This window comes from Notothenia coriiceps, unplaced genomic scaffold (genome assembly GCF_000735185.1).
Source record: "Notothenia coriiceps isolate Sejong01 unplaced genomic scaffold, NC01 NC01_scaffold00037246, whole genome shotgun sequence".
Lineage (NCBI taxonomy): Eukaryota > Metazoa > Chordata > Actinopteri > Perciformes > Nototheniidae > Notothenia > Notothenia coriiceps.
The window spans coordinates 14,259,250-14,287,146 of record NW_011369947.1 but is presented as its reverse complement, the minus strand read 5'-3'; the positions used below and the strand labels follow the sequence as shown (position 1 = coordinate 14,287,146).

General features: G+C 40.3%; 3 protein-coding genes across 3 annotated transcripts in view; 2 read left to right on the top strand and 1 right to left on the bottom strand.

Moving 5' to 3' along the window:
- LOC104965873 (glycoprotein endo-alpha-1,2-mannosidase-like protein) overlaps positions 1-8,430 on the bottom strand; it is a 67,324-nt gene extending 58,894 nt beyond the window's left edge. Inside the window, exons 1-2 of the mRNA XM_010794910.1 lie at positions 6,959-8,430; positions 4,806-4,915 (exon numbers count right to left, since the gene is read on the bottom strand). Of these exons, the coding sequence (XP_010793212.1) occupies positions 4,806-4,915; positions 6,959-7,469 (621 nt within the window). The 5' untranslated portion in view covers positions 7,470-8,430. The remainder of the gene's footprint in view (positions 1-4,805; positions 4,916-6,958) is intronic.
- Positions 8,431-11,271: 2,841 nt separating this feature from the next.
- Positions 11,272-20,027, top strand: lin28aa (lin-28 homolog Aa). The gene is made up of 4 exons (XM_010795650.1): positions 11,272-11,281; positions 12,089-12,261; positions 16,093-16,277; positions 18,985-20,027. The coding sequence occupies exons 1-4, from the start codon at positions 11,272-11,274 to the stop codon at positions 19,211-19,213; spliced, it is 597 nt and encodes a 198-aa protein (XP_010793952.1). The 3' UTR covers positions 19,214-20,027.
- Positions 20,028-24,459: 4,432 nt separating this feature from the next.
- Positions 24,460-27,897, top strand: part of mecr (mitochondrial trans-2-enoyl-CoA reductase) — a 15,722-nt gene continuing 12,284 nt past the window's right edge. The window contains exon 1 of the mRNA XM_010794911.1: positions 24,460-24,740. Within this exon, the coding sequence (XP_010793213.1) occupies positions 24,556-24,740 (185 nt within the window). The 5' untranslated portion in view covers positions 24,460-24,555. The remainder of the gene's footprint in view (positions 24,741-27,897) is intronic.

Here is a 27,897-nt window from a genome sequence, read left to right as displayed (position 1 = left end):
AATACATTAAAAACTTGTTCCTGTTCTAATTAAAAACATTTTTTTAAAAAATGTTCATGTTTTTGTTTAATTTGCTTCGAATATTTCCAAAATCCCCAGCTTAACTTCCATGGAAACTTTCCGAGCCCCTTTGCAACCCTAGGGTCACAGGTTCAAAACCCCCACTGCAGTCAGCAATGGTCGTTGTGTCCCTGAGACACTTAACCCCAAATTGCTCCATGTGGGATTGACCAAGTATTGATAAATGGAAGTCCTTTTTGGGGATAAAGCCGTCCCTAACAAGTGACATGTGATTATTCATCCATAAAAAAATCAACACTGGACGCGCACTAGGTCAGAAACCAGAGGAGACGTGAAGTCCACCGCAGACGGACACTTTTGCAGAAATATCTCCCTCTCCCAAATTAAAGGCGCTCATTGTGCATGCCTCCCAATTCTTGAGATACGGTAATTTAATTAGCTAAAGCCAAACTCAGAGAATGGTTGAAGAAACAAATGGCTATCACTTTCACAGGGATATCTCCTCTTGCAACTTTTATGTCTCTTGAATCTTTTCCTTCACCTTTAATTCGTAAATCTGTACTGGCCATTACTTAGGACTCCTTTTGCTCCTTCCTGCCATATCATGTATCAGTTTCATTAAATAAAATTCATGGTGAGGGACACAATGGGAAATTATCAAATCCAAATTAAATAACTTTGAATATTCAGTTTATTGTATTTTTATCAAAATAAAATTAAAAATAAATAACATTTGCTGGCTTACACACAACGGATAATTCTCACTTTTTCGGTGCTTGATTCACGTGTTTTATAAAGTCATATTTTTTAGAGTTAATGTGGATTTATTTTGTAAATTTTCATTTGCGCTTTTCATTTAGTTTTGATGTATCGTGAAATAACTGGCATGTAAATTCCAATGTAAAGGTCTTCTTGAAAGATTTTTAAAACATATAGTTTGATGGTCTAATCAGCTTTCTTGTCTTAGCCCTTGCAAAGATACATTATTCCTCCTGTCTGCAGCCCAACAAAGAACACTAAACAAATTGCAATATCCAAATCTGGACAGAGTGCCTGGACAGACCTCTGTTCATCAGAGTTTTTGTGGGGAACGATAAGACGCACGGGAAATAAATTTCACCCCTTCAATAAGATAACAGACACTAGGCGTTCCATAATTTGTTACATTTTACAATGCTTAGCTTTTGTCATTACCTTGGTAACAACTTTAAAGAAGTTGTACAAACCAACGTGTACCTTAAGTCAGTGATTGTTGACTTTACCACCTAAAATAGTGGGAACATAAAAACACACTGGACGCTGCCTAGGTCAGAAACCAGAGGAGGCTGTGGAAGCACGCTCTTCTGGGAACAGCCTTCCCAACTGAGATACGGGATTGACTCAACACCTCAGCTTCAAAGCTCAACTCAGAGAACTGGTTGAGGAAACAAACAGACGTGCAATCACACAGCTAAATGCACTTTAACACACGGGGTATCTCCTCTGCACTTTTATTGTAAAGCTCTTGTATTCCCCTTTTGAACTATATGTCTAATAGCTGCTAACATTGAACTGCCATGTGGTAAATTACTTGTGTAAATGCTGCTCTTGCCTTTCTGCATGTCCATGTATTTATTTTATTCTATGTACATAAATGCTCCATGTGAGGGGACTGTTAAACGGGATGGAAACTAGCTCAAAACTTCAAATTTGGCATATTTTACACTTGACGCATTATTTTGTCTAAAGTGTTCATTAATGTGCATTTATTGAAAATGATAATGAAAAATAACCTCATGCCATGGCTTTTTGTTGCGCTTTTATTTCCTCATGGATTGTCCATAAGGGGTTGTTAGTTCCATTATACCATGAGTGGTTACACTCCTTCTTTCGTGCTCCGAACCTTGTCCTGCGCGGTCCTGCTGCCTGACTCGATCATCACTACTTCTCCGATGCTCCCCACCAAGATTCGCTGATATCCGCGTGATTCATCTTTCATTATTATAGACACAGCATCCAAACATTCGGTCCTACCTATGTTGGTTAAATGTACTTATCCTTTTCGATTTAACACACGGCAACTGCTACTTGCAACGTCTGTCGCGTCTGGAGCAGACGGAGGGACTACCTCCCTGCTGTCCTGCTCCTCACTGAGGTTTCTCCCATTTTTCCTTTTAAACTGTGGGTTTTCTCTGGAAGTTTTTCCTTGTACGATGTGAGGGTCTAAGGACAGAGGGTTTCGTGTTGTCATACTGATATTCTGCACAAACTGAAGTCCACTGAGACAAATGTAACATTTGAGATATTGGGCTATATAAATAAACATTGATTGATTCTTTAAATTATTCACAAGTCAATAAAATACTGATAAACAAAAATAATGCCCACTTCTGCATTTAAATTACACTACAAAGAAAAGCAGACGATATTAATGTTGGAGAGGCTACATAGAAGGGTTTATATTCATTTTGCTTTAAAATTCTTAAAACCAATAATCAAATCATCGAAATACTGACACTTCACCTGAAAGAAATGTCGATGCTTTGATCTTGTCGTTTGGCTGCTTTTTATTTTCTTTAGACATTCAGTGTTTGGCACAAATGCTGTTTTGAATTATTCACTGCACCTGCTTTGACATAAGAAAACTCTTAAGCGCCTGTCTCTCTTATATGTCATTTCAAATTCATACAGAGAGCTTCTGGGTAGCTGTAAATATGCACAAATCCACATGATGTATCTTTGTCAATACTCGTTTTGGAGAATTTCTATGTGACAGTCGGACAAAAAACACCTCCAGCTCTGATCACTGTGTCATAGCCTCTGTTTCGTTATACTTTCCCTCGCTCTTTATCCGGGGAGAATCTGACAGGAATTGTATCGCATTACCCGCAAGCTTAGCCCTTAAAAGTTTAATAAGGCCTTCGATACAGAAACAGCAGGCAGAGAGGCCAACATAGTGGGTGGTTATTCCCTTCAATATGCCATTTTCCAGCCTAATTGGCAAATTGGTCATGTGGTTTTGCAACCCCCCACCTCTCTGCCCTGCTGATGTGCTCCCGAGCTCATTCAATCCCCTACTGATCCAGCAGCAGCTATTTGACCTATTTTTCTCTAATTCTCGAGATGTCACTGCAGCTGCAAACATCAAATCACTAAGAAGCACAGATAGCTTTAAAAGAAGCACCACGCCAGGTTCTAAATCTCTGAAACGTACTAACTGTTTCTAAAAACAAACCGCGGTTTATACACAGGGTGTTTCTCAATGTCGAGGAAGGCTGCTCCAGAGCCACTATTTCAAGGATGCTACGTCATCGAGTCCCGCCAAAGGACTGTTCCAATGTCCAGGATGCTTGGAATTCTACCGAGGCCGGCGTCCTTCGTTGCGGGAAATGTTGAGGCTGCACATGTGTATCCTCTGCGGTCTTAAAATCCCCACAATGCTTTGCGCACGGACCAATTTCCAAATATTTGGCGGAAATCGCGCTCCATTTAAGGTGGGGCCTCGCATATGACGCACATCTGCACACCTGTTAGCCTGTTCCACAATTCTTCGTTTTACGAGGCTAGGAAGGATTCTTGCATCTTGCATCTCCTGAAGGACCTGACTCTGAGGGACTTGTCCTACCAATGAAGCGTCCTCGACATTGAGAAACACCCACAGCACCATGTCTGTGTTGAGATTACTACCATGTGCAGTTTTAAGCTCTCTGCTCACCTCTGTGAAGCATCATTCATCCTTTTTCTAGCCCCTTTGTCACTGTGCTCTTAGTGAGATAACTGGATGGAGAGATAATAGACAGATTGTGTAATTTAGACATTGATCTGGCAATGATTCAGAAATGAAGTGATAGGGATCTGTCCAAGCATTGCCATTGAAAAGCAGAGTTATTGTAGTTAATGGAGTTCCTCAAGGTTCTGTGCTCGGCCTACTTTTATTTTCTCTATACGATTTAGGCTTTAATGTGCATTTAACAAATCAAATCTATGCATATGATAAGATGTTTAGCTTTGGTTCTTCTCTACCAGATACACTTAATGAATACAGTCGACCCTTAATATTTGGCGATCTGTGATCACTCAATATTAAGGGTTCTAAACGAGTACAAAACTCAATAAAAGCTAACTTCTACATAACTAACCTAACTACGCTACCTATGTTGTTTTATAATGCTAGCCTACAACTAAGGGAAAGACTTCATAATGTGTTACTTGTTAAAATATATAGATATGTGGCCTGATGTGTCTTCTTTTAAGCAACCTGAGACTGAAGTTATCACGTTTTTAAGACATCCGGTTTGTCCATGGTATATTTTCTTCTTTTTTTTTTAACCCATTCTGAGTTTACTACATATATATCCCTAAAATAAACACCTGTAAGACATATAGCTTCTGTCTGTTGTAACATTTGTTTTGGCTGCTTTCAATCTGTTTTTAGTATTATGTGTTTTTAGTATTGCTTTATCTGTCTTCTCTGGTCTGAAGAGAGGCTGGTTCAATGTGTTTCACCTGTTTATGTAAATGTTAAATAAATACAAATATAAAGAAAGATACGATTTGGAATACCCACTACAACGCCCATTGTAGCATTACTAATGGAAAACCAACTTTTCTCTCACCGCTGCTGATTCAAAATGGACAAATCATTGAAAAATCAACAATCAGTTCCCTGCGTCAATGTCATGACTCAAAAAGGATTTTTATGTATTGCTCTTCATCCAGCCTTGGACTCTTTCCCCACTTTGTTTCATATCTGACCCACACACACTTTCCAACACACTCACTCAAAATGTGCTGATGCCTTTTACCTTGAGGTTGTGTCTATATGCAGCATCCAGTACAGATGGGACCAAATCCTCAGTGGGTTCCCCGTTGTCGTCAGCAAAGCCCGGAGGATACCAGGACAGGACCAGAACCCCTGGAGACGCACAGAAACTCATGAGTCTGATCATCCTTCCTATACGTAAGACAATGGTAATACCTCATAGCGCACGTACTGCTGATGTCCAAAATGCAAATTAACCAATAAAAGTGTTATTGGTTCAATTGCATTGTTTTAATGACGTATGGATTTCATGCTCATTGTAAAAAATGCTGACAACCCTGTGGGGAGGAACCTGAGCTGACAAATGTTTACTTTTATTAATCTACAAGGAGGTTTTCATGCCGCCCTTTACACAGTTTGACATTTGAGACCACTGAACGAACACATTCAGTTGTGCTCTTATTGAACACACTGGGCGAATTCTGCCCTGGTAATCCATTAGGGTAATTACAATCTAAGGGTAGTTATCATGTTTTATAGGAGCAGACGGATGCTGGTAAGGTGTGTGATGTGATGCTGTCAGCGTGGATAAATTATACGACTGGATCCTAAGGCACCAATATGTAGACCCATCTAAAAAGGAGAAAAACGCCACAACGAGCAAAACATGTCTCTTTGCGATCGTATTGGGTTTCTTTGTGGCCATTTTGCAACTCTTGGTGTTAGTTTTTCCACCCTGCTTATTTATCGTCTCTATGTATGGTGTTTTTTTTTTTCTTTATCTTTATTTGTGTTGGTTGTTGCTCCAATGCTGTTGATGAATTAATTACGAGACCTGCTTTGACATAGGAACACTCTTAAAAGCCTTCAGTTTGTTGTCCATAACAAATGTTGACATTCACATCAAATAAAGCCAAAGCAGGCCAGATCAGTAATCCATTCATGGCTGTACGGAGGAGAGTGAATGCCTTCTTTCCACTCATCCAGTGCCTGATTGATGAATATGAACTGTCAACTTTGAACTATTTATTATCTTTTGTTTTAGTGGCAATCTCTCCACGCAGTTTGAGTTTATGACGGCTCATACATTCCAGTAGTGAAATGCATCCTGATGCTCTGACAGAGAAACATATTGGCCACAATGGCAACTGTGACTAGAGAGGATTTGGCACATCAGATACTGCACTAAGAGCTCAATCATTCAATGTATGTCTGTTTTCTGTAAGACTGTTAGATTACAATACCCAACTATGTCTGTGTATTAAGAATATGGCCGCTGCTATTCATTTTATTTATGGGCCTTCTGAAGTGGTGGGGAGTCAGTTTTCAAGCCAAATGGAAGTATTTAGAGTTTGGCAGACTGTGGTGTCTAATTAAATGGATTCTTTTTACTAAGCATTGTGGGCCAGAACTCCCATGATCCATCTGTCAGGGAGTTGATGTAACAAAAGAGATGGTTGGCCTGGTCATTACGCATGGTGTACAATAACCTTGTGAGCCGCAGGACCGAAACATCAGGGCCTATCATGTGTAGGCTGCAGACAGCTGGGTACACCCGGCTGTTACTCGACACCAGGCTGCAGGACTTTGCTCTCTTTTAGGGAAGCCATATGTGTTTTTGAAAAGACAACAAACAGAGCAATATGTCAAGAGATGTCCAATGACGGGATCTGAGCCTTAAGTTCTCAAAATGCATCAAAATGTCTCTTTGCACTATTCTATTTCCCTATTTCATATCTTTATTTCCTTTTGAGTTCTTGAGTATAGTATCTTTCGTCATGTTAAAGATTTGAAAGGATGACTTTGCCATGTGAATCTTTTTTTAAGGTATTTTGAATCCCGATATTACCCAGCCCAGGGTTATGCTATGCTGAAAAACAGACTAAATTGATTAAATTGAATCACACTTCTCTTTTTTTTATGTATTGTGATAGCCAGGAAATGTAGTTTAGACATAATATAGTCTTAATGAGTTAATATATATTGCTTACTGTAGCTTGTAAAGCCATAAAGTGTATCCCTGTGCAGCAGAAAAAGTGCAGCAGCAGGTTTTTCAGGACTTTGAGCTGAGCTGTCCACTGGATGTGGTGCTGAAATGAGTTTAGCCCTCAAGTAGCTACAGAGAACACACTCTGTTTTTGCTTTATCTTTTCAAGAACTTCATGGAGTCCGTTGGTTCTCTGAACTGTATTGTACCTGCAGCAGATGCCCCGATCTGTTCCATGTGGGACTCCAACACATCCGGGTCCCTCGAGCTGTAGGGATTAAGTTCGGGGTAGAAACTAGAACCGACGTCCTCGGGTGGCATGTGTCTCCCTCTCGGATAGCTGGAAGCTACTTTGATGTCCCAGTGAGGAACCAGTATGTGGTCCCAATGAATGTATTTACCGTCCAAGTTTGGGTTACCGTACCAGGTGTAGTAAAATATATGAACATCATAAAATATAGTCCCTTCGGGTCCGGAGTTGGACATAACTGCTTTTGTGTTGCTAGCTCCCGGTTGGGCTTCACCAGGAGCAGCGGAGGCGTCACGGGACACGGATCTCCGGTCCATCTTCCCCCCGTTCATCGGCAGGAGCTCCACGCCTGGAGACAGATCCGAGAAACCGTCCGTGGGCTTCAGGGTCCGCAGCCCCATCATGGCTCCAAAGATAAAGAGCGTAAAGAGAAACATAGCTATGCAAGCTTTCCTCCGTAGTCTTGCCATGTTTGTCAGGAGTAGCAGAAGCTGCAAACTGCGTGGATGGGAGCGCAGATAAACCTCTCTTTACTGATTCTGCTTCCTATAGTTCACCTCACAACCTACGGGCTACTCTTCAAAAGTGTCTTGCATGGTAACCGCAAATGTCATATTCTTCTGGATGAATAACCAAAACAAACTAGCTACATGGTTGCAGTCTAGTCGCAGTAGACTATCTGACGCAGTTTGCTTTTAGATCTCTAACTTTCTTCTGCGGCTTCATGGTTTGCATTCTGCTAAACTGCGTAGTGAAGCCTGTGAGGAAACTCACTTTGCAAAGCGCTTGTTACGCACTTTACAATGGGAATAAATAAGCAAATCTATAACGTGTTCTCTCTACAGCTGATGGGAGACTTTCTTGAAAAATGCTTTATTTTAACGATGCATCCGGACAGAAGTTGCCGATGCCCTTTCCATTCAAACGCTACACTCACTGATCTCCAAACTGTCAATCCTCCAGCTGGCTGCAGAGTCCCACCCAGCAGCTGATCCCGGACAGGCGACCGGTGTTGGGATGCAGACTTTGAGGCTCTCCGGTGATGCTATCCGGTGATCCTATCCGGTGAATGATGCTATCCGGTGATGGTGTCCGGGGGACTGTCCAGCCTCCGTGGTTGGTTAGTTTCTGCTCCACACAGTGCGTTTATGATATCAAACAGGCGGGGCTCATCTCATCTCTATTTTGCTTTTTGTAAGTGGCTGCAAAACCATGCCAATACACAAATCTATAGAAACAAAAAATGTAGACAAGTGTTGTCTGCGCACAAGCTACATGGTAGACTACGGCCTTTATGCCATTATGACTCTTAACAGAGACTAATCTCTTTAGAACATCACACGCTGTCAATTGTGAGAATTGGTTTTCACATTTATGTATTGACTACACAGTGAGTTCAGTTATACTGACATCTAGCGGTCAGTTCATAAAAAAAACAACGATTACTTCACAGTGATGCCTTCAGGTACTGCCGGGATATAGAAAAATAAAAAATATTCCTATTGAGTGATTTCAAATAATATGTTATTAATATTATTGTTATTATCATTAATTTATTTTTTGATCGAAAGCATTTATCTATTTATTCTGTATTTATGACAGAAAACGATGCTGGAGGTTAGGATTCCTAAAGTAACATCGGCAGAAGGACCTCCTGCGGTTTGCTCTCATTCATATTGCCTAAAGGAAAGCAATGTTAGTTAAAAAAAAACACACTTGATTAATTAACAAGAGACAGTCATCTTTGTAGTTCATAACTCGTTGAACCCTGTCTGGAGTCCAACAGGGAGATCTTGGCTTCAAGCCGGAATAATCTGAGGCAGCACTTCAAATACTAACCCCCGGCTCATGATACTTCATTAGAGTGTACTTAAATTGTCTACTGAGCAGTTTATTATAGGCATACAATGTTATATATTCGTGCAACCAAAGTTTTGAATGTATATATGGTGTTAGGCGTTTAATTAAATATAAATGACTGACATGTTCAGAGGTTTGTCCAAAAAACTCCATCCCCTTGTCGAGCAAATTGTTGATGAAGGACACATGATACCAACATGTATAATAATGTAGCGTAAATATACAGCTTTTATAATGTGAAGTTTGGTCTTACAATTCTAAATTATGTATGTTTATCTCCAAAAGATGCTAAAATAAATATGGATCGTTTTTTTTTTATCTTCTTACTTTCTAGGTTAGTTAATTTTTTGTATTCACAAAGGTACTTTTAAAGCTTCAAAAACTGCAGGATCAACAAGATTTTTATAATATGCCCATCGTTTTTGAGATTTAAAAATACCACATGAAAAGACCTTTTTAAATTTCACCATCATAATAGAATGCCAGTTTCCCAAAGTCATAAAAACGACTTCATTTCTGGTACAAATCTACATGTTGATTTGCGTGGTTATAATCGGCTAAATAACAAACTTGTTTTAGCTTAAATCTTTATAGGGAAGCCTGTTTATAAACATATTTGTATTCAAAGATGTTTGTATTTTTCAAGATAGTTTATTGGTAGCACTACTTAACACTTTGGCGTTGTGCATAGCTTTCTTTGATTTATACTTTTGTCATTCATCTAATGTGGTAAATGTAGTTCTGTCGATTATGTAATGTTTGGAGGCACAGATCGGTGTTTTGCGGGTCCACAAGGGGTCGTTGTGTACTTGTGATGAAATCGACAAGTCACCTCTGAAACATGCACCCATCAGGCCGCACACAAAGGTGGAGCTGTTTTCGTTCCCCAAAAAATATATTTTTTAAAAGACTGATAACTTGTAAAGTTAAGTAAAAATAATTGTATCACGGCAGATAATTGTAACTAATTGAACTGAAGGTCTTTCTCCTTCTCACAGGAGGACAATTAGGCTAAACTTCTTATTTAATAGGATTTAATCATCCCAAAAAAACGTGGCTTATCCTTCTTACGTGTGTCGGTATAATCAGAACCAATTAATATTCCCACAAATATGTATGTTTCCTATCTTGCTTTATATTTCCCTTTTATTATAGTTCTTTAATGCCAGCTGTAGTTCTTTTTAATCAGCTAACTCTTATGTTGTAGTTAATCAATGTAAAACATTTTAGTTAGGCCTACATGTTGGTTATTTCGTAGCTGGATTGTTTTCTTTCAAGCTTGGTTGGGAGATCACTTTCCTGTGTCTTTGATTCATCCATCACTCCTCAAGGACACGAGTCAACATCTTTACGTGATGCATGTGATCAATCACTATCGATCCATGAATTCGTTTGGCCAGCTTGGCTTGTTTACATGATGCATCTTGTATTTTGGGGAGTAAAACAAAATATCAGTTATGTATTCTTTTTTGTCTTGTTTAGTTCAAGTTCACTTTCGTTTTCTTGTATATTTGAAACTCTTGGCCTCGGAGGTTTGAGTCAGTTTAGCTGCTTCTCCGCTCCTTCCTGGGAGGACAACACTTCCCCCCGCCATGTTTCATCTGGATTAGCATTACAAACCCCTGTGGCATGTTAGGACAGCAGCCCACTGATAGCAAAGAAACAAACGCAATCACAACGAGAAACAAAACACGATATTACATGAAGCACACTTTTGTGTCTTAATTGCCATGAGTGGAACACATAAAATAAGCAAATGGACAAAGGTGACTTGCAATAAATCATATTGTCCTAAAGATAATTAAACTAAGTAAAACCCATATATTAAACCAAATCAGTCTTACAAAAAACCCTGTCGGTTTCAGGTTTATTTCCTTCGTATTTCTACGTTTTGATCACACTTCAATGGATGTAAAATGTGTTATTTATTTCTGCCTATTTCCGTGATATGATTTAAACATTTATCTATTGGGTGTTGGACATTGAGAAATACCTGATTAAAGGAGGTTTAACTTGTTGTATACATAAATAAGCTCTGTCCTTCAACCAAATTACTACAAACTGTGATTTTCAAACAAAAGGGTATTTTGTAAAAATATTTAAGACACTGTATCTTCCTGAGAGTCTCTTAAAACTGAAAGAAACACCATTAAAACCTAAGTATTTTTCGTGAGGGGTGTTGGTCACTTCCCACATCTGGGCCCTTCTATCACATAATATCCAATACATCCTTGGGGAATACAATTGTGAATCACGTGGACATGACCGAGAGTGTGTGGGGGGTTTGTTGGATGAGAAATTGTCATTTGTATTGACCAACACACCGAGCTGACCACTGCAGAAGAGAGAGAGAGGAGGAAAAGGCTTTGCAAGAAAGAAAGAAAGACACCAGGAATAAACTGGCCCACAAACATGGCAGAAGGTATGTTGGGAGCTTTGGGGTGGAGTTATCTCTTCTTGCATTGTTTTACAAGTTTTTCCTTTTTTTGAGGGGGGGATTCTAAAGTAAAAATCCTGCCCGATGACCCCCACCCCCTCCACCTCATTGTTTAGGAGGAATAGGTTGCCTGCCCCCTTTTGTTTACCTCCCTCTCCCGCTTTCCCTCTCACTGCGCAGTTTCTGTCTTTAGCTGCATTTTGCATGAAAGTGGCAATCTGTGAGGATTACCCAGTTTGAGGGCTAGAGAAAAAGGATACTGTAGCTTGAGTGCTTATTTTGACTCAAGGCAGAACTGAAGACATGGGTTCCGTTTCAAACCAGGAATTCCCAGGTGGAGTAACAAAATAAACTGCTTTTTGCTGTTTTTGTACGAGTTAATTAACTTGTTTTCTGATGGGGCTTTCGCATGGTCGTAGTGAAGAATTTAAAAGGCATTGTTCATGCACGTGAGGGTCGATACGAGCGACTATCGATAGGTTTTGTAGAGATTATTACATCCTGCAAACCCTGTAAATTGCCTTTTTAGCTCAGAAAAAGGGGATATTCATTCAGAAATAATGTTGTTTAGTTGCTTTTAGGACATGTGTGATGATCGAAATTAAGCCAAAACGCAGCCTCAGCTTGTTACTAATTTCATTGATTTGTATTGATTGGTGATGCAGCGACGCGAAAGAAAGGGGAAAAAAGTTTTACTATTGAAATGAAGCCTTTTTTTTGGAAAACAGTATTATTTTAAGAGAAAAATAAGTAGGTTTTTAATTAATAATGCTTATTTTGTATGTATTGCAGGAGTGTGTAAGCCCGAGGAGGATGAAGGACCGTGCACCGAGGAGGACTGCCAGTCTTTCCACGGAGTCGGCGTGTGCAAATGGTTCAACGTCCGCATGGGCTTCGGGTTCCTGTCCATGACGGACCGGGAGGGAGTGCCTCTGGAAGAACCGGTCGACGTATTTGTCCATCAGGTAGAATGACTTTATCTCGGTTCCTTTTGAAAATTGTGAAATTCAATGGCCGGAAACCCCAACTGGAGATGCATCTCAACATTGCAACAAAAAGTATCAACACATGGGGGACTGAAAATCCACTTTTAAGTGAGATTTCCAACCAGCAACAGTGAGATCATCCCACCCGTTTCTAATACAGATAAATGCGTGTGTTTTTTGCATTGTTGAAACTAGTCACTCGTCACCAATGTGTCATTAGTCCTTGAAAAACGACACCCACAAAAATAGCCATGTTAAGTTAACCGAAAACCTAATGAAAGTTGATTCAAGTTAATTTAAATGAGATATTTTAACCGGGTGTTGTTTGTAGTGTAGGGTGTTTCTCCATCAGGGAACACGTGTTGCAGCCAGAGGAGATCTGCCGGACTCCCTCGTGATTTTTTTTATGTGAGGTAGAAACCAACTTGTGGTTAGAGCTTGCACGCTCCAATAGCCTGGCATCAATGCTTATAAGATGGTGAATATAGATCCCATGAGTGCTGTGTGAGCTGCATGAAAACTGCTCTTTTAAGAAGAAGGAAACGTTCAATTGATCCTCTCCTGAAGCCATTTCAACATCGATATAACTTAAGTATTTGTTTGGAAAATGAGGAGTAGATTTACCATTTAGCATTACATATTTTCACAAAGTGGAAGCTTTTCAAATTAGTGATACATTGTTTGACCTCAGTGAAAAGGCACACTATCTCCACATTGATTATTGACCACTTATTTTTAACTGTTAGAATATGCTTCTTAGACACACACACACACACCTTTGTCTGGCAATATTAATGATTTTGCCTTTTGTATGAGGCTAACAATCATTGACTATACAATGCATGTATGTATGATGTATGTAGTATGTATGTATGTATGACCACCCTGATGGTATTTTGTGGGCCAAATCTAACTTTGAATGTTATCGTTGGTGATGTTTCCACTCAAGGTTTCATTGTTTCTTTCTCAAATTGAAGAGATAAAAAGAAAACTTCTCGGTTCATCCAAGTTTACCCAACGCCTTCATTTACCTTCTTACATACCGAGTGGGAGGTAGAGAGCTTTGGGGGATGGGGGTGTATTTCCCCCCTACTTCTCATGTGGGTGAGCGTCTCCATTGCCGTCTGATAAGATAAAAGCTTAGCATGTGAATGAGAGGAGTCCTCACTAGCTGCTCATTCACCTCAAGGTTCCTGTCATAAAGTGATTAAAGGCTCTTTGATGTCTGCTCAACCCCCTCAGTGTGTGTGGCATCTGTTTAAAGAGGAAAGAAGATATCAGGGTTTATTTTAGGTAAATGTCCCTTGGCCACACCAGGCCATGACCCCCCAGGACCTCATGTTGTCGGGACATTTGTCTCCCACAGTGCCCTTTAAAAAAAAAAAAAGATATGCTATATATATCCTTATGAGGTTACATTTTAGTCTTGAAAAAACCTGCATTTTCAAATTAAGTGGAAGCCAATATCCCACTCTTACTCATCTCTGTGTTATCTGCTCTCTGCTTTTGACGATGCATATTGAGAAATTGCTCTTTGCAGCCGTTGTAACTGGAATATTATTTGACTATACTCAGGAAGTGGGTGCCTGATTAATCGTAATGCAAATCAAAACATGAGTTCAACACGAGACAGAAACCTACAGTTTGGTGCCCAGGTAGTTTAACAAGAAAATTGAGATGCACAAGATGTTCTACTAGAAGTGAACAGTCATTATTTGCATCTCTACAACAAAAACTTCAATTTCTTTGATGAAAACAGTTGATTTTTGCTTACATTTAAAGTGAAAACGGTTAATTCTCAGCAATAACCCCACACTGTGCTCTCACTATATTCACAAGAAATGGGCAACTAATGACCTACTTCCATCTCTGTCACTGAAAAAGGAAGGGAGACGCGTGTCAATGATAGATGCTGCGAGGTAATGGCAACGTAAAAGGCTTCAACCCCAAACTGAGTGGCCGCGTGTCCTGGAAAATGAACTCCCAGGGTCCTCTGGCCTTTGTGCAGGTGGACAAAAGAGCCATGCATCCGAATGAAGCCCCCCTCGGCCGTGACCGAGCCCCTCTTTGTCTCAGCAGCAGCCCTACTTTTGTCCCCCTCGGCTCTGATGTCTTTCTCTGCCTCACTTGGCTTCTAGACACATTCTGGGAAAAGGTTAAAGTTTACAGTAGACCCCCTAAAATACACCTGAACATTACATCATTGAAGTTAAGCCCCTGTACCTGCGCTGTGTGTGTGGATAACCTGATGTGGCTATTGAGGGTCTGTCATGGGGGTGGGGAAGGTCACACATGGAAGAGGAAGTGGGTTAACGGTCACCAAAGAAGAGAGGCCTGATGGGATTGAGGCTTTGTGGACGTCCTTGTTGCCACTCAGATGTCATGGCTCACTACTTTTGCAGCAGATGCTCACAACTGTCGCAGGATTAGAAAGGATGGTGCTTTTGTTTGGTTTTGTTTTGTAATTGCATACGACATTAGTAGTTATTATCGTACCCCCTTGTATCCTTTAATTACTAAACCGTCCTAAAGGATCCTTCTGTTGGATTCAGTTTAAAGCTAAGCCTAGACTATCTTCACATCAAACTGGATGCTTTGAGAAGATCATTTTGATCTCCGGTGGTTTCGATAAACACAGAGTGCAGCTCATCGTTCATGATTAGAAGGATGGGTGTGACTTTACTCAAAAATGAGATAAAGAAAAATGGGATTATGTTTATAAAAACAAACCGGCTACATCATAGATCTTTGCTCTTGTGTAAACAGCTTCTATAGTCGTGACACGTTGATCTCACAATCCCACCAAGGGAATTTCAGAGAGGGGTTTCCCATGTTTTGATAGCCAATCTGAGTTTTATCCTTAAAACTGCTCCACACCTTCCCTTCCCTTCCCTTCCCTTCATCATGGTTTGAAAGTAAGAAAACCTCAGAGGTCACTTCAGGTGAACATAGTCTCAGTGAATATAGCTTAGCAGGAGGCTAAGTAAATGTTCACTATAAGCAAATGCAATAAAATCATGTCATTAATTTCCCCCAAAAACGTTAGCCATTCACGTTCTGTTATCAAAGGAACATATCGATCAATTGTGCTTTCCCTTTAACTTTTATCTTCCACGTCTCTGCCAAACAACTATCCAAGGAATGTCACCCTGACCCCCAACCTCCCAGAGAACCACGCTGCCTTCTCACCCCACCCCCAACCGCTGCACTAACCCCTGCATCCTGCAGTTTAGGGTTAGTGGTGGTGGTCAGTGTGTTAGTGGAGCTTTGTGATGTGGGTGGGAAGAGAGATGGGGCGGGGGCAGCAGTGAGGAATGCCGTTCCTCCGGAGGGGGGGATGGGTTGAAGGTTATCCTCGTCAGGTTTACCACTCAAACACTGCAAAAAGACAATGCAGCATTAAGAGAACAGTGCCTTTTTATTCAAGGTATAGTGTGTTTACATATCAGTAGAGAGGGAGGGGGGAGACACCAAGCTTTGTGGCGTTTGTTTATCAGGTGGGACATCATGATCACATTAAAATACCTGATAAGTCCTGTAGGGCTCTGATGGTATCACTCAGCTAGGAATGGGTGGGGGGTTGCTCTAAAGTATTCACAGGCTCAATGGGTGGGGGGGGTGATTTGGTCACTGTTTTGTCATATGGCAGTTTCTGAAAAACACAATCAGTTCTTTACATATATTACAATAAGATCAATTTCATGGGAAAAAGCCATAGGTTTCGGTAAACCTCAGTCACCATTACACGTAATAAAATCCCCACCAAACAATGTTTTTAATGCTGAACCCTTTTTTCTTGTCTCCTTTCAGAGCAAGTTGCACATGGAGGGCTTCCGCAGCTTGAAAGAAGGCGAAGCTGTCGATTTTAGCTTCAAGAAGTCATCAAAGGGCCTGGAGTCGCAGCAAGTTACCGGGCCCGATGGCATCCACTGTGTGGGCAGCGAGAGGAGACCCAAAGGCAAGAAGGTCCAGAAGCGACGCTCAAAGGGAGATAGGTAAGAAAGTGGAAAAAACCTCTATTTATCTAAAACAAATCTGAATCAAATGTGGAGATGTATGATTTTCATTGGCCGAGAAACGATAACTCACCTTTTACATTGGACACCCTTAGAGGCTTTAATTCTCAGGAGTCTTCAAACATGTAGACTCTTTGTTGCTTCCAGTTGGGATCGGATATACGACGACGTTTTAGTTTCTCCCCATTTTGCTTCCTCTTCCTCAACCCCCAACCCCCACCTCTAGCCCTAGCAAGGGTCACAGCAGCAGGCTTGACGTGTGACCTGGATCAATAACTATTTAAATCTGCTGGCCCCTGGTGAATTCACACCCACTGACTCTCTCTCCCTTCCTCAACCACAAATGTGATTTGTTACTCCGAAACCAATCTCATAACAAAGAAGATTATCTTAATTTGAATAATGTAAAAAAAATGGTCTAGTGTTTGCTTAGTTATTTGATCAAGTATACCAACTTTATGTTGTGGTCATTCCTCATCACGGCAAAAGTTGTGTTTTTAAAAAATATTTTCATTTGATCTGAACCTAGTTTAAAGTGTTCCTGGTGGTGATCAATCGGCAAAGATACATTTTTGAAGCATTCCTTCTGAAGATGCAAGGGTTTCATGCAAAGGCAACATTGTCCCCCAAGTGAAAGAAAGTAGAGCCACAGGGACCTTGATTTTTGGGTCCTTCTTTGAATATCGATGTAGGGTTAGAGGTGTATCAACTTCACCTCCCTGTCAGTTGTGATTAGAGCCAGAGAGTAGCCGGTGTGAGAACTGAGATCATTACCACCTCAAAGAGTCCTGGGAGGCCTGCTGTGGCTCAATACTTCTCCCTGGACCACACTGATCCATGGATAAGATATCGTTCCCCTATAGCGTAGTTCAATATGCAACTGGATTTCATTGGTTTGCGATTGATTGATCAAGACCATGGATCTCTTTTGATACAAGGGTGGTTTCGCCACCACCACCATCAAAGTGAACAGCTGTTTTTCCATCCAACATGTTATAGACCACCTTTGTGAGTGCTTGTGTATATATATATGAGTAAGGGTGGGGAAAAAAAGCTCCTGTCCATTTAATTGATAACAGATGTAAGAGCCCGGGCGAGGGGGTGAAAGGTCACTGCTACCATGGCAACATCGTATGAGTAAATGCAAAGGAAGGACTGGGGGCTGGGATGGGATTGGGGGGGGTTAGAGAAGTGCGGGGAGGGCAGGGTTCAGAGGTCATTACTGCAGCTTTTTTAGACAAAGGGACCACTTCCCCTTCCCTCCACTTTCCTCCTGATGGATGCTGATGTGGGGAGCTTCTGTGAAGTGATGGTTTAGACCTTGACACCGGCCCCAACGGCCACACTGACCCCTCTGCATCCGCCCCGTTCAAACATCATCTGCTACTACAATGGTGGCAGGGGGTCCGCAGTGGCACAGAGTGATCGCCCCACGCCCTCCACCCATCTGTCTTACGCCCCTGCACGCGTGGCCATTCTTTAGTGTTATGTTTGAACAGAGGTTGGTCGATGGCCCCCGTGATGGCTCCCGCTGACGCCTTAGAGTTGTCCATTTCTAAAGTTCAATGCCAATGAAACACATGTCTTACTTTGGTACAATGGAGGCCAACGGAAAGCTTTCTGCAGTGACAACCTGACAAATAGGACAAGCTGTTAGGGATACCTTGAGTAAATGAGTCATGGTAACCATACCAGCTCCATGTAATAAGAGACTTGCCAGTTAATTATTGCATAAGACTATACTTTGGAGAAAATCTTCTCGCTTTTAAGGATTCAAATGAAAAAGAAATGCACCATTTGGTCACTTTCTCATGTTTTTAGACCTTCTGTAGTAGCTTGCTCCTCCACTGAGCTGTGTGGTGCGACCTGAAATGCCCCTTGCAAGATTTATGTCAAGTCATTCCGGGTGAAATGTGGCCATCTAGTGGCAAAAAGGAGCATCTTGAAATCCCCCTCTACTCAAAATCGTGTTTTGGTTATTGTTTATTCATTTGGATGTTTTATATTTACTGTGCACTTTCACACTGGAAAGCTGTTTTTAGTTGAATTTGCTGAAGATTAGTTTGGAAGCCAATCAACATTCAATACTCAATGTGTCCAAGTACTGTTTTGAGGTAGCACATTTATTGAATATAGCGATTATTATTTACAGTTTAAAAATGTATTGAAGCATTTGGGATTTCAGTGACAATGGTTTCTGGTTTTTGTGTTAAGACTAAAGGCTTTTGTGGGCAACCCAAAAAAGCCACGAGTGACTATGAGATTGACTGATTAAAAAGTGTTTTGAGCCCTAATAGCATAAAAATCCAAGAGGTACCCATCGCTGAGGCTTACAATGTCTTGCATTTGAGCGGTCAACCCAAAATATTCACTCCCTGGCTCACCTGGCTTCTCTTCCAATGCCAAAATGGGTACCAAAACCATCCGAGCCAATTAACGACATTCATACCTAATTAATGACTGTGACTCCTAGGGGGTGTTTCTTTATATTTAAACTTTTTTGGAGATGTTGTTTTAGTTTCCTATGGCTCTATAGGACCTTTGTAAAGCTGTAGAAGACAGATCAGAGCAGTATTTAGCAGCTAAAGAGACAGATATTTCGGTAATTTCGTGGCCAAACAATACATTATTGCATTCTCAAGCACACAGTACATGCAATTTATTTATTGTTCTGTTCTTTTTGTAGGTGCTATAACTGTGGAGACCTGGACCACCATGCCAAAGAGTGCAAGTTGCCACCCCAGCCCAAGAAGTGCCATTTCTGCCAGAGCATCGACCACATGGTTGCCAACTGCCCAATCAAAGCACAACAGTCGTCGCCAGGATCTCAGGGAAAACCGCCCCCCTCGAAAGGAGACAACGTGGAGGAGGGGGAGCACAGCCTCGCGGCACCGCCTCCCGAAGCCTCTGATTAGGCGAGTTATGGGGGAAGAGCAGAGGCCAATCAAACTGCTTCGATGGTGAGACGGGACACATGGATCCCCTTCCACCTGTCGAAGCTGCTTTTGAAACTACCTCAGGTTAAAAAAAGAAAAATGCTGATGAAGAATGTTTTCTAAAGTTTTTGTTGATTTGTTTTACGTTGGTGTAACACTCAGGAATACTGCTGTATTATTGCACTCAGGACGCTTTCTAAATGTTCGAATCACTGCTGTTTGAGGCGTTGAGATTGTAGTGCCATATAACAGATTATCTTTTTTAAGTAGAATCTATGTTTTGTTTTTATGTGAAACTGCCCTTACAGTGGGTGGTCTACCTCATTTTGTTTTGCGTAATACTCAGTAAGTGTGTTTAAGTATTAGAGTTACACTTTGGCTGCCTTACCAATTAGTCCCCTTCCTGACTGTTACACCTGACTATCCGACAAGGCAGGGACTTTAAAGTTGGGACCTCTGTAATGAATGTTACTTTGCATATCGCATGGGGAGAGGGAGGGTTTGTGAAAACATATGGGATGGGTTTTACGGTATAGCTTAAGGCAATATATTGGCGTATGTCAATATTGCAATCGACCATCCAGTGATCCTGGAGCGAAATGAATGTCAGACCAGAAGTGGTTTTTCAAACTGTCGGTCAAGTTAATTTTTTTGTCATTTTCATTATTTTTGTCCAGCCTTTTGCTGGCTGTCTAAATGTGCCGATCGACCTCATGGTCTGCTACCAAAACTCATTTGAACTGCTGATGGTAAACCAAATATTCTCATAATACAGCTTTGGAGATTATTGGGATGAAATCAAATCCTTTTTGCACTACAGTATTTACACAGAATTTCCACTAAAATGAATAAAAACCCAATTAAGGATGAACTTAACAACTTTCCTAAAATATGTTAATGTCAGGTTTGGGAAAAATAGAGAATATGATGGGCACATCAATTTCGATAATTACGATAAAACACTATTTGACAAGGAAAGTCCGTTTTTTTTGTAGGCCGGCCCTCAATTAGTCGACTCATTGGTAGTTTTAGTCTTTTAAGTTTGGTGTCAAGTTTCTCTTATGTTTCCGGGAGCTTAATTATTTTCCATCAATGGCTGAAATGTAAAAAACGTACTGACATTTTTATAAAAACCTCAACTTGGATTTGATAGAATTCCAACAAATATGATACCTCATCACTTCTGATAAGACACTTGACCTGGACTGAGATACTGTGGGTCCAACTAGCTCTCCTCTTGATACTTGAATAAAATGAGGCAGAATCAAACAGGATGTCGCCAGTGGGATGGCTGGTGTTTTGTTTATATTCAGTGTGAATCATTTCTAGGTAGTTATTTAAGACATTACCTCCCTATGACCCTTAGGAGGGTTATAGCTCAGGAACACCAAGCCTGCACGGAGGAGCATGTAGAACTAGCTAGCGACTCGGCGATTTACTCCCGTTCTACAGGAGACGCTGACACGACTTTTACACCGAATTAATATATATGTGAAATTTTTCTAAAGCCTTTTAAAAAAGTCATTCTACTTATTTATTTTCATCCAAGAGTGCTGCAGCTTCCCCCTTCTTCTCCTGTTGAAGCCTCTCAGCAACCAAATGTCATTCAAAGCTATAATGTGACATGAGAATATATTTGGCTAACACATTTTAACATCCAGGTACTTGTATTGCTGTGTACAAAAGTGCTTGATAAATCATTGTCCTTAACAATAGTTCAAAGCAGTATTGAACAGTAATATATTGCAACGCACAAGTAACATTATACAGTCAATTACGTGCAGGTACATAGTATTATGAGGAGTGATGGTAACTGTGAGTTTGTTTTTACTTTTTTTGCCTTGTATGATTTTTCTTTTTTTAATTCTTGGTTTTTGGTTCACAATGAGCCTCTCAGAAGAGAGCCGCGTTGGTATTCTTATCTATGCCAAAACCAATGCAATGTTACTCTGCACTAATCATGTGTAAGATGCATTAATTAATTTTTGTATTCAGTTCAATCTTTACTTTCAAATATATGTTGCATATTTTATATTGTATTTTTTTAGATTTTCATATACCACATACAGTCGGTCGCTGGTTGGTTGAAATAAATAAAAAACCCACTCTTAGGCTCACCTCAGGAATTACCAATCTGAAAACTCAGGGAATGCTTCAGATTGATTAGAAGGAGTCGAGGAGTGTTTATTCAGGAAAAAGTAGAGACCGAATGTTCATCCGCACGATGTGAAGCGTATGATAAAGATGCCAAAGTAAAAAGGGGTTTCGTAATGTGACGGTGCAACAATTTTGTTAGGAACCAGGATTGTGGCCCGAAAAATTAGTGAAATGGTCACGTTGAGATTTTTATGCGTGACTTTTATACTCTGTCATCTTTCCATGCCTCCCGTGTGATGATGATATTTATATTTTCTCCTCTTTGACCTAACCTGCCGTGATATGACATGATATGAAGAAAAATGTTCCACTATTATTGTATTTTTTTCCTCTATAATCGTTGTAGATGGGGATGTAGTATTGTAACAGGGATGGGGGCTAGTAGTATATAATCTGGGGTTGTCTCATCTCAACACATGGCCAAGACTTTAGTGTTTCAGACTATCAATGCTTAAGACAAAAAGAATGTGTCATGGATGAAAACTCTAAAAAACGTTCCTACTCTGCTGTTAGGTGATGATATATATACGTTTTAATACCTGATTTAAAAAAAAAAAAAAACAGTTTTGAAGACTACACTCAGGATTTGATTGACAGAAAGATTGTTAAAGTGCTCTGATTAGATGGAACGGTTTACATTTCTGTCTATTTTTATGTTGAAATGACCTTTTATGATTGCAGTGCCAGTATTTTCTCTAGCTTGAACACTTTACTTTCTCTCCATTTAAAAAGGGACACACATGGATGACTTTGTGATCAATCTGTAACTAACTTTGTTTAAAATCCCCGAAACCACTGACTGTCAAACTTGGATTGTGACACCCACTGCTTTGATAAAGGTTGAATGAAAGTGTTGTATTGTAATGTTTGCAACATTCTGCTGAACTTAGTGGTGTTTTCAAAGTATCATTTGGAAACTAATCCATTAGAAGTAAGTCCGTTCTGACTGCAACAAACCTGTTCGACCCCTCAGTGGTGTGTGATTTCAATGTGGGATGTTTAATGGGTCAGATATACCTTGAAAATCCAAGGATTTGTAAGACTATGTGCTCAGGGAGATATTTGAAGCACATCGAAGCATCCTGTACCACAGTTTGCGCTATGTGTGCTTTTCATGGTACATCTTGTTTGTGACCATCAGCCATTAATCTGGTGTTGTATTTTATAAGATTATTGGCTAGAGCTACTTCCAAAAAATATGTGCATTTATTACTGATGATTGTATCAATGTTTACTGCCATGAAACTATGTCTATCTTGATCTATCTTATGTTGATTTAATGGCTAGTTTGTCAATGATGAGCAGCATGTAGGCTTTTCAAAGTATTACTGTGATTACGTTTCTATATGTAAAGATCTGCTCCATTTCCTAGTAAATATGTCAATATTCATGTGTCTTGTGTCTGATTTGGTTCTCCTGCTCTTACAAAGAGAAAATCCTTCATTGAAAATATTTTTGGTATAAATCTGAACACATTTTATCGGCAGGGTGTATTATGGTTTCAAAAGTAAAAGTACTAATCGGGCAGACTGGCTCCTTAGGATGACATACAAGTCTAATTGATTTCTCTAATATTGTAGACCACCCACACACATTTATTAATGAAGGCAATCTTTAGAACACAAAATAGATCTATTTATAAAATGATACCAAGCATTTAATTGTAATGATGTGGCAGGTCCTTCAGATTGAGATGTTTATTCTACAAGTCATAGTTTGAATGAAGCTCAGCGCAAGTTCTTTCAGGAAGACTGGGTATATACATTCACTCCGCAGCTGCATATAATCAGCTCATCACGGGCGTTGTCTATAACCTATTACATTCACCTCATTCTCCAGACCAGCAGCCAATCACTGTGCTTCAGCCAAACTTTAAAAATGGTTCGCCTCTCTCCTGCAGTCAGCTGTGATTTCAGGTGTTCATGCTGCCGCCCACCTCCCCCCCCATCCACCTCCTTTCATCATATCCAGTGCCAGGAGAGCAAACCCAAAGACCTCATCACACCTCCCCTTCATCCCATCACCTCATCAAATCCAGATCTTCATCATCATCACCAGTGTCTAGACCCCGAGGGGTTTCCTATATGCTCATGGCTGCATTTTCCCCTTTAGATATACGATTTCAGGATCGGGGTCTAATCGCCAAAGACTTAAAATTTGTCATATGACATGTGTCAATAAATGTTCTTTAAATAAAATGAGGTCTCTCCTGATTGAAATGTTGAAATATTAAAATAGCAATACACTTTGAATTCAAAACAAAAATAATTAAAGCTAAGCCATAATTAACATTCAAATATTGCAGTGTAAACGGAAGAGACTAGTGCTGGAACTTTAACAGAACCTGAAGGCCAAATACGTAAAGCCAGACTAGTCAATTCATCCTTTGAGTCCTTTATCAAGCAAAATAACACACATTCATTCCTTAGAAATTAGAATTGACTGCTTTTCACCTTAAACTATTCATTGTAGCCTACATGTATTATTTATTTGTATATGAAGATGAAATCACGAGTCCTACATTTTTGATGACATCATAACAATCATGATAAAATATGTTTTAAATAGTTTAATCCAATCTAAATCATTCAATTGTGTTATTGAAATGAAATGTGTTTTAGGTTGACTTTTAAAATCTGTCCAGGGACTACAGATGAAAAGTAGCCTCTTGGCTAACTCTGGCACATTTACAGAAATGTTCATTAATGTGCACTGTCGCTGTTAAATAAATGAATAAATAAAATTATATTTACAATTTCACGTGTTGCAGTCTTATACTTGCTTGTTAAATGTACTGAATGAAAAGCCTTTAAAAGACTTCCAGGAAAGAGACCACAACATGGATCCGCATTTTAGTGAATATGCTGAGTTTCATTACCCGGTGTTGCAAATAGTGAGAAACGTTGTTAGTTCCCAGTGAATACTCAGAAAAAACACGAGTTCCTCTTTTGCTGGCCTGGTACTCAACCAAAAGTACTGTGTCTTGGGAATACCAGTCTTTAACCACAAGAGGCGCTGTTCTCTGTTTATGCTTCAATGACACAACCTCAAATCCAATATGGCCGCACAGTGAGAGGAATGCTAACAAAACTCATAGTTCAAATGAGAAATAGTTTGGCTTAGTGGGGGTTATTTGTCTATTTAAGTGAACTGCTGGGTTTACAATGTGGCTGCCCTTTCACACAGTGTGTTTAGGAAGTCGGACAGTGAGCAGAAGAAGCGTTGCTGCAGCTCTTTTAAAATGTTCAAAGCACAGGGAAAACGTGTCTCTTTTCAGTCATTCAGCTGCAGCACAAACATGCAAGGCTCTTCAGTTCAGGAACCACGGAGACCCTTCTAAAGTCGTACAGTAAGTCCGTTTAAATAAATGCATTGTTTATATGACACTGACACAGTGTGCAAAAAGTACACGTCCCACCGTCCGGGACGTGTTATTTACAATATCGGACAAGTAGATCTTTCAATTGACTTGTCCGGTGGACAAGTGACGTTTTTCGCCCTGATTTATTGACAAATTATTGATAAATTCAGTTTACAAAAGGCAGAACTCATTCGCAAATTGTACGTGTCCACAATTGTTCGTTTATAAATGTTAGTTTCGGTTCTGCTTGTCGATTCCTAAGGAAATGCATCTCGCCGCTTTCTGTCCAGTTAGACGGGGGCGGGGCGGGGCGGGAAGTGTAGCACAGTGGCAGGGTTTGGAAGCAAAACTCGGTTCTGAGGAGGAACAAATAACAATTNGCATGGCTCTGTGTGTGTGTGTGTGTGTGTGTGTGTGTGTGTGTGTGTGTGTGTGTGTGTGTGTGTATTTCTCACCAGCTGGTTGTGCATTGCAGAGCAGGAGGTTGATGTAAGGACAGAGGAGGGAGTCAGTGGTGGGGGCGGGGCCTGGGGCGGGGCCTGGGGCGGAGCCTGTTGTCACTGACAAAGTTTTACCGCTCAACGCCTGAAGGTCTATTTTGCTCGTCAACTCTGTAATAAAAAACAAATGGTGGTGATTAGCGTGACAGCTTAAACACTTTACCTACTGTCACTAAGATGTTAATGCTACACTAGTCTGCAGTGCAGTATCTGGATTTACATTAACTTCAATGGCTGCTCTTTTTTAACTACAAAAGGTAGCGATTTGGCTAGCTGAAAAGAAGGTGCTCAGTTTGAATAGGTAACAGTGTTGTCGATTAAGCTAGCTGGCCCAGGAGTCCAGTTACACACACAAACACTGGCTGAATTATTGCTCTTATTATCAAATACCATGTTATTAATATATAGGCATTAGGAAAATTCCAAAAGTGAGTGGGAAAAGTAGTAATAGAAAATATAATAATAAAAATACATAACGTTTTAATCAAATGATACAGAAAAAAGCACAACGCTTTACATTCATTAATTCATTACTTCATAAAAGTGTTTAACTCAGAGTTTTACGTATTTAGTTAAAGGTGGGGTAGGTAAGTTTGAGAAACCGGCTCGAGATACACTTTTTGTTATATTCCATGGAATGCTCTTAACATCCCGATAGCAATTCATATCTTAAGTGCTTTGAAAAAAAATCCATAAAAAAATGTCATCTGTGGAAGCCGTAGTACTGTAAAAAGCACGACCAATCATCTGAGCCGGCCCGGCTAAAATAACTGGATGGCCTACCTGCCTGTCAGCCTTCCATCTGTGCACAAACTTATCTCGTGCCCTCATTGGTCATGTGCGCGTTCGTGTGTGTTGGAGGAGGGGCTCTCTAAGGAAGTGGCAGATTTTTTCCGGTTGTGTATTTTCAAATTCTAGCGCACTCGAGCTGGTTTCTCCAAAATGACATACCCCACCTTTAAGTATTTAGTTTTACATTTTTTGATAAACTATTATTGAAAACATTTTGCTACATTTTGTCAGCAGTAATATGACATGGCAGGTGTTACTACCATAACAGTGATTCGCTGCAGTTATGGTAAAAAAAAAAACAATTCTTACCAGTGCCACTATTGAAGAATCTGAGCTGGGTGTTATTGGTTCCAAAGATGCTGCTGCACACTTTCTTCAGCTTGTTCAAGTCTTGTCTGTTATCCCCTTTGGGGTTCTCCAACAGCACCACCCCCTCTGAACAGGAAACCAGGCAGACATGATTAGCAACATAGCAACACTTTAACAGTACATACATATTCTTTAAAAACATTTCTGGCAGGAAAAACTGATTGTATTTTTCGCTTTACCTTGTTCTTTGTTGTTGACCTTCATCCTGATGTTCACGTAGCTGCAAGCTGGTCCATTTAGAGGAGCGCGAGGGGCTGAAGACCCCTTCACTATGGTTAACTCCAGGTCTGATCCCTTCAGCTGCAACACAAATACAAGAGCATGACAAAAACATACTGACATTCTTTGTTGTACAAGTACCTCTTTTTTGGTTTAAAAAACAAATACATTCAGTTAATAGTTACACAGGGATTACAAAGAGGGACATTGTCAACATGAAAAGATTAAATTGACAATTTGGGCATACTAATCAATCAACTCCACACCAAAGTGTTGTGCTTATCATAACCCTCATTATCTGTTACCAACCCATTTTATACATCTTAAAACTGGCTGTGTCCTTATACCTGAGTCTTTTCTTCTATAATGACAGTGGCATTCTTAGGGACAGGGAAGGGCATCATGGGAGCCTTGGTGGTGGCCAGGATGAAGTCAGTGTGCGCATGGATCACAGAGCTCAGGTACTGCCCCTCTGGCTGGCAGCGGTAGTACACAGTTATTTCATCAGAAGGCACCAAATGACCCTGTAATTCAAAGGATTTAAACACAGGTAGTAGTTAATACTTAACTAAGCATTATTCAGAATCTGAAAATGATGTTTGTTTCAGTTAAAAATTAAAAGAGCAAAAAGACACATTGAACCACAATTAGGTAATTATGCTAAACATTCAGCTTGAATAACTCTGGACAAACAACAGTGCACACTAGTAGAAAATTCTGCTATCTAATCAAAAAGCAGTTGATTGGCAGAGAATCACAAAAGTTATTCTCCTCAAAGCTTTTTCTCTTCTACAAGAGAATGAATCTGGAAGAAACAATTACCTGAAAGAAGGATGTAAGGGGGATGGGTAAAAAATGATAGAAAGGCCGACATAGAGAAGAGCGGGGAGATTAAAAAGCAAAAAACAGACAGTGTAGGAAGAAATAAAGGCAGAAGGGAACAAGGGGAGATTTTCTATTGGATGAATGCCATTCTATTTTGGCAATGTGTGCTGACAGCTTCCTTTAACCTTGACACATTCAAACACATTGATCTCATCCTAATCTGCAGTGTGCAGCCGTGCACATGTGTGCACAGCCGTACACACAAATGGTATTGACTGTAAAGTACACACGAACATGCACACACTCCAATCGCAGTATGTGGCTCAAGGGCGGAGGAGTAACGTTAGTTAGATACAGAGGAGCAGTCAATCAATGGAGGAAGGTTTATAGGCTTTTCCTGCCAAGTCAAGGTACTGACCCTACCCTGAAGGGGTGGGTGG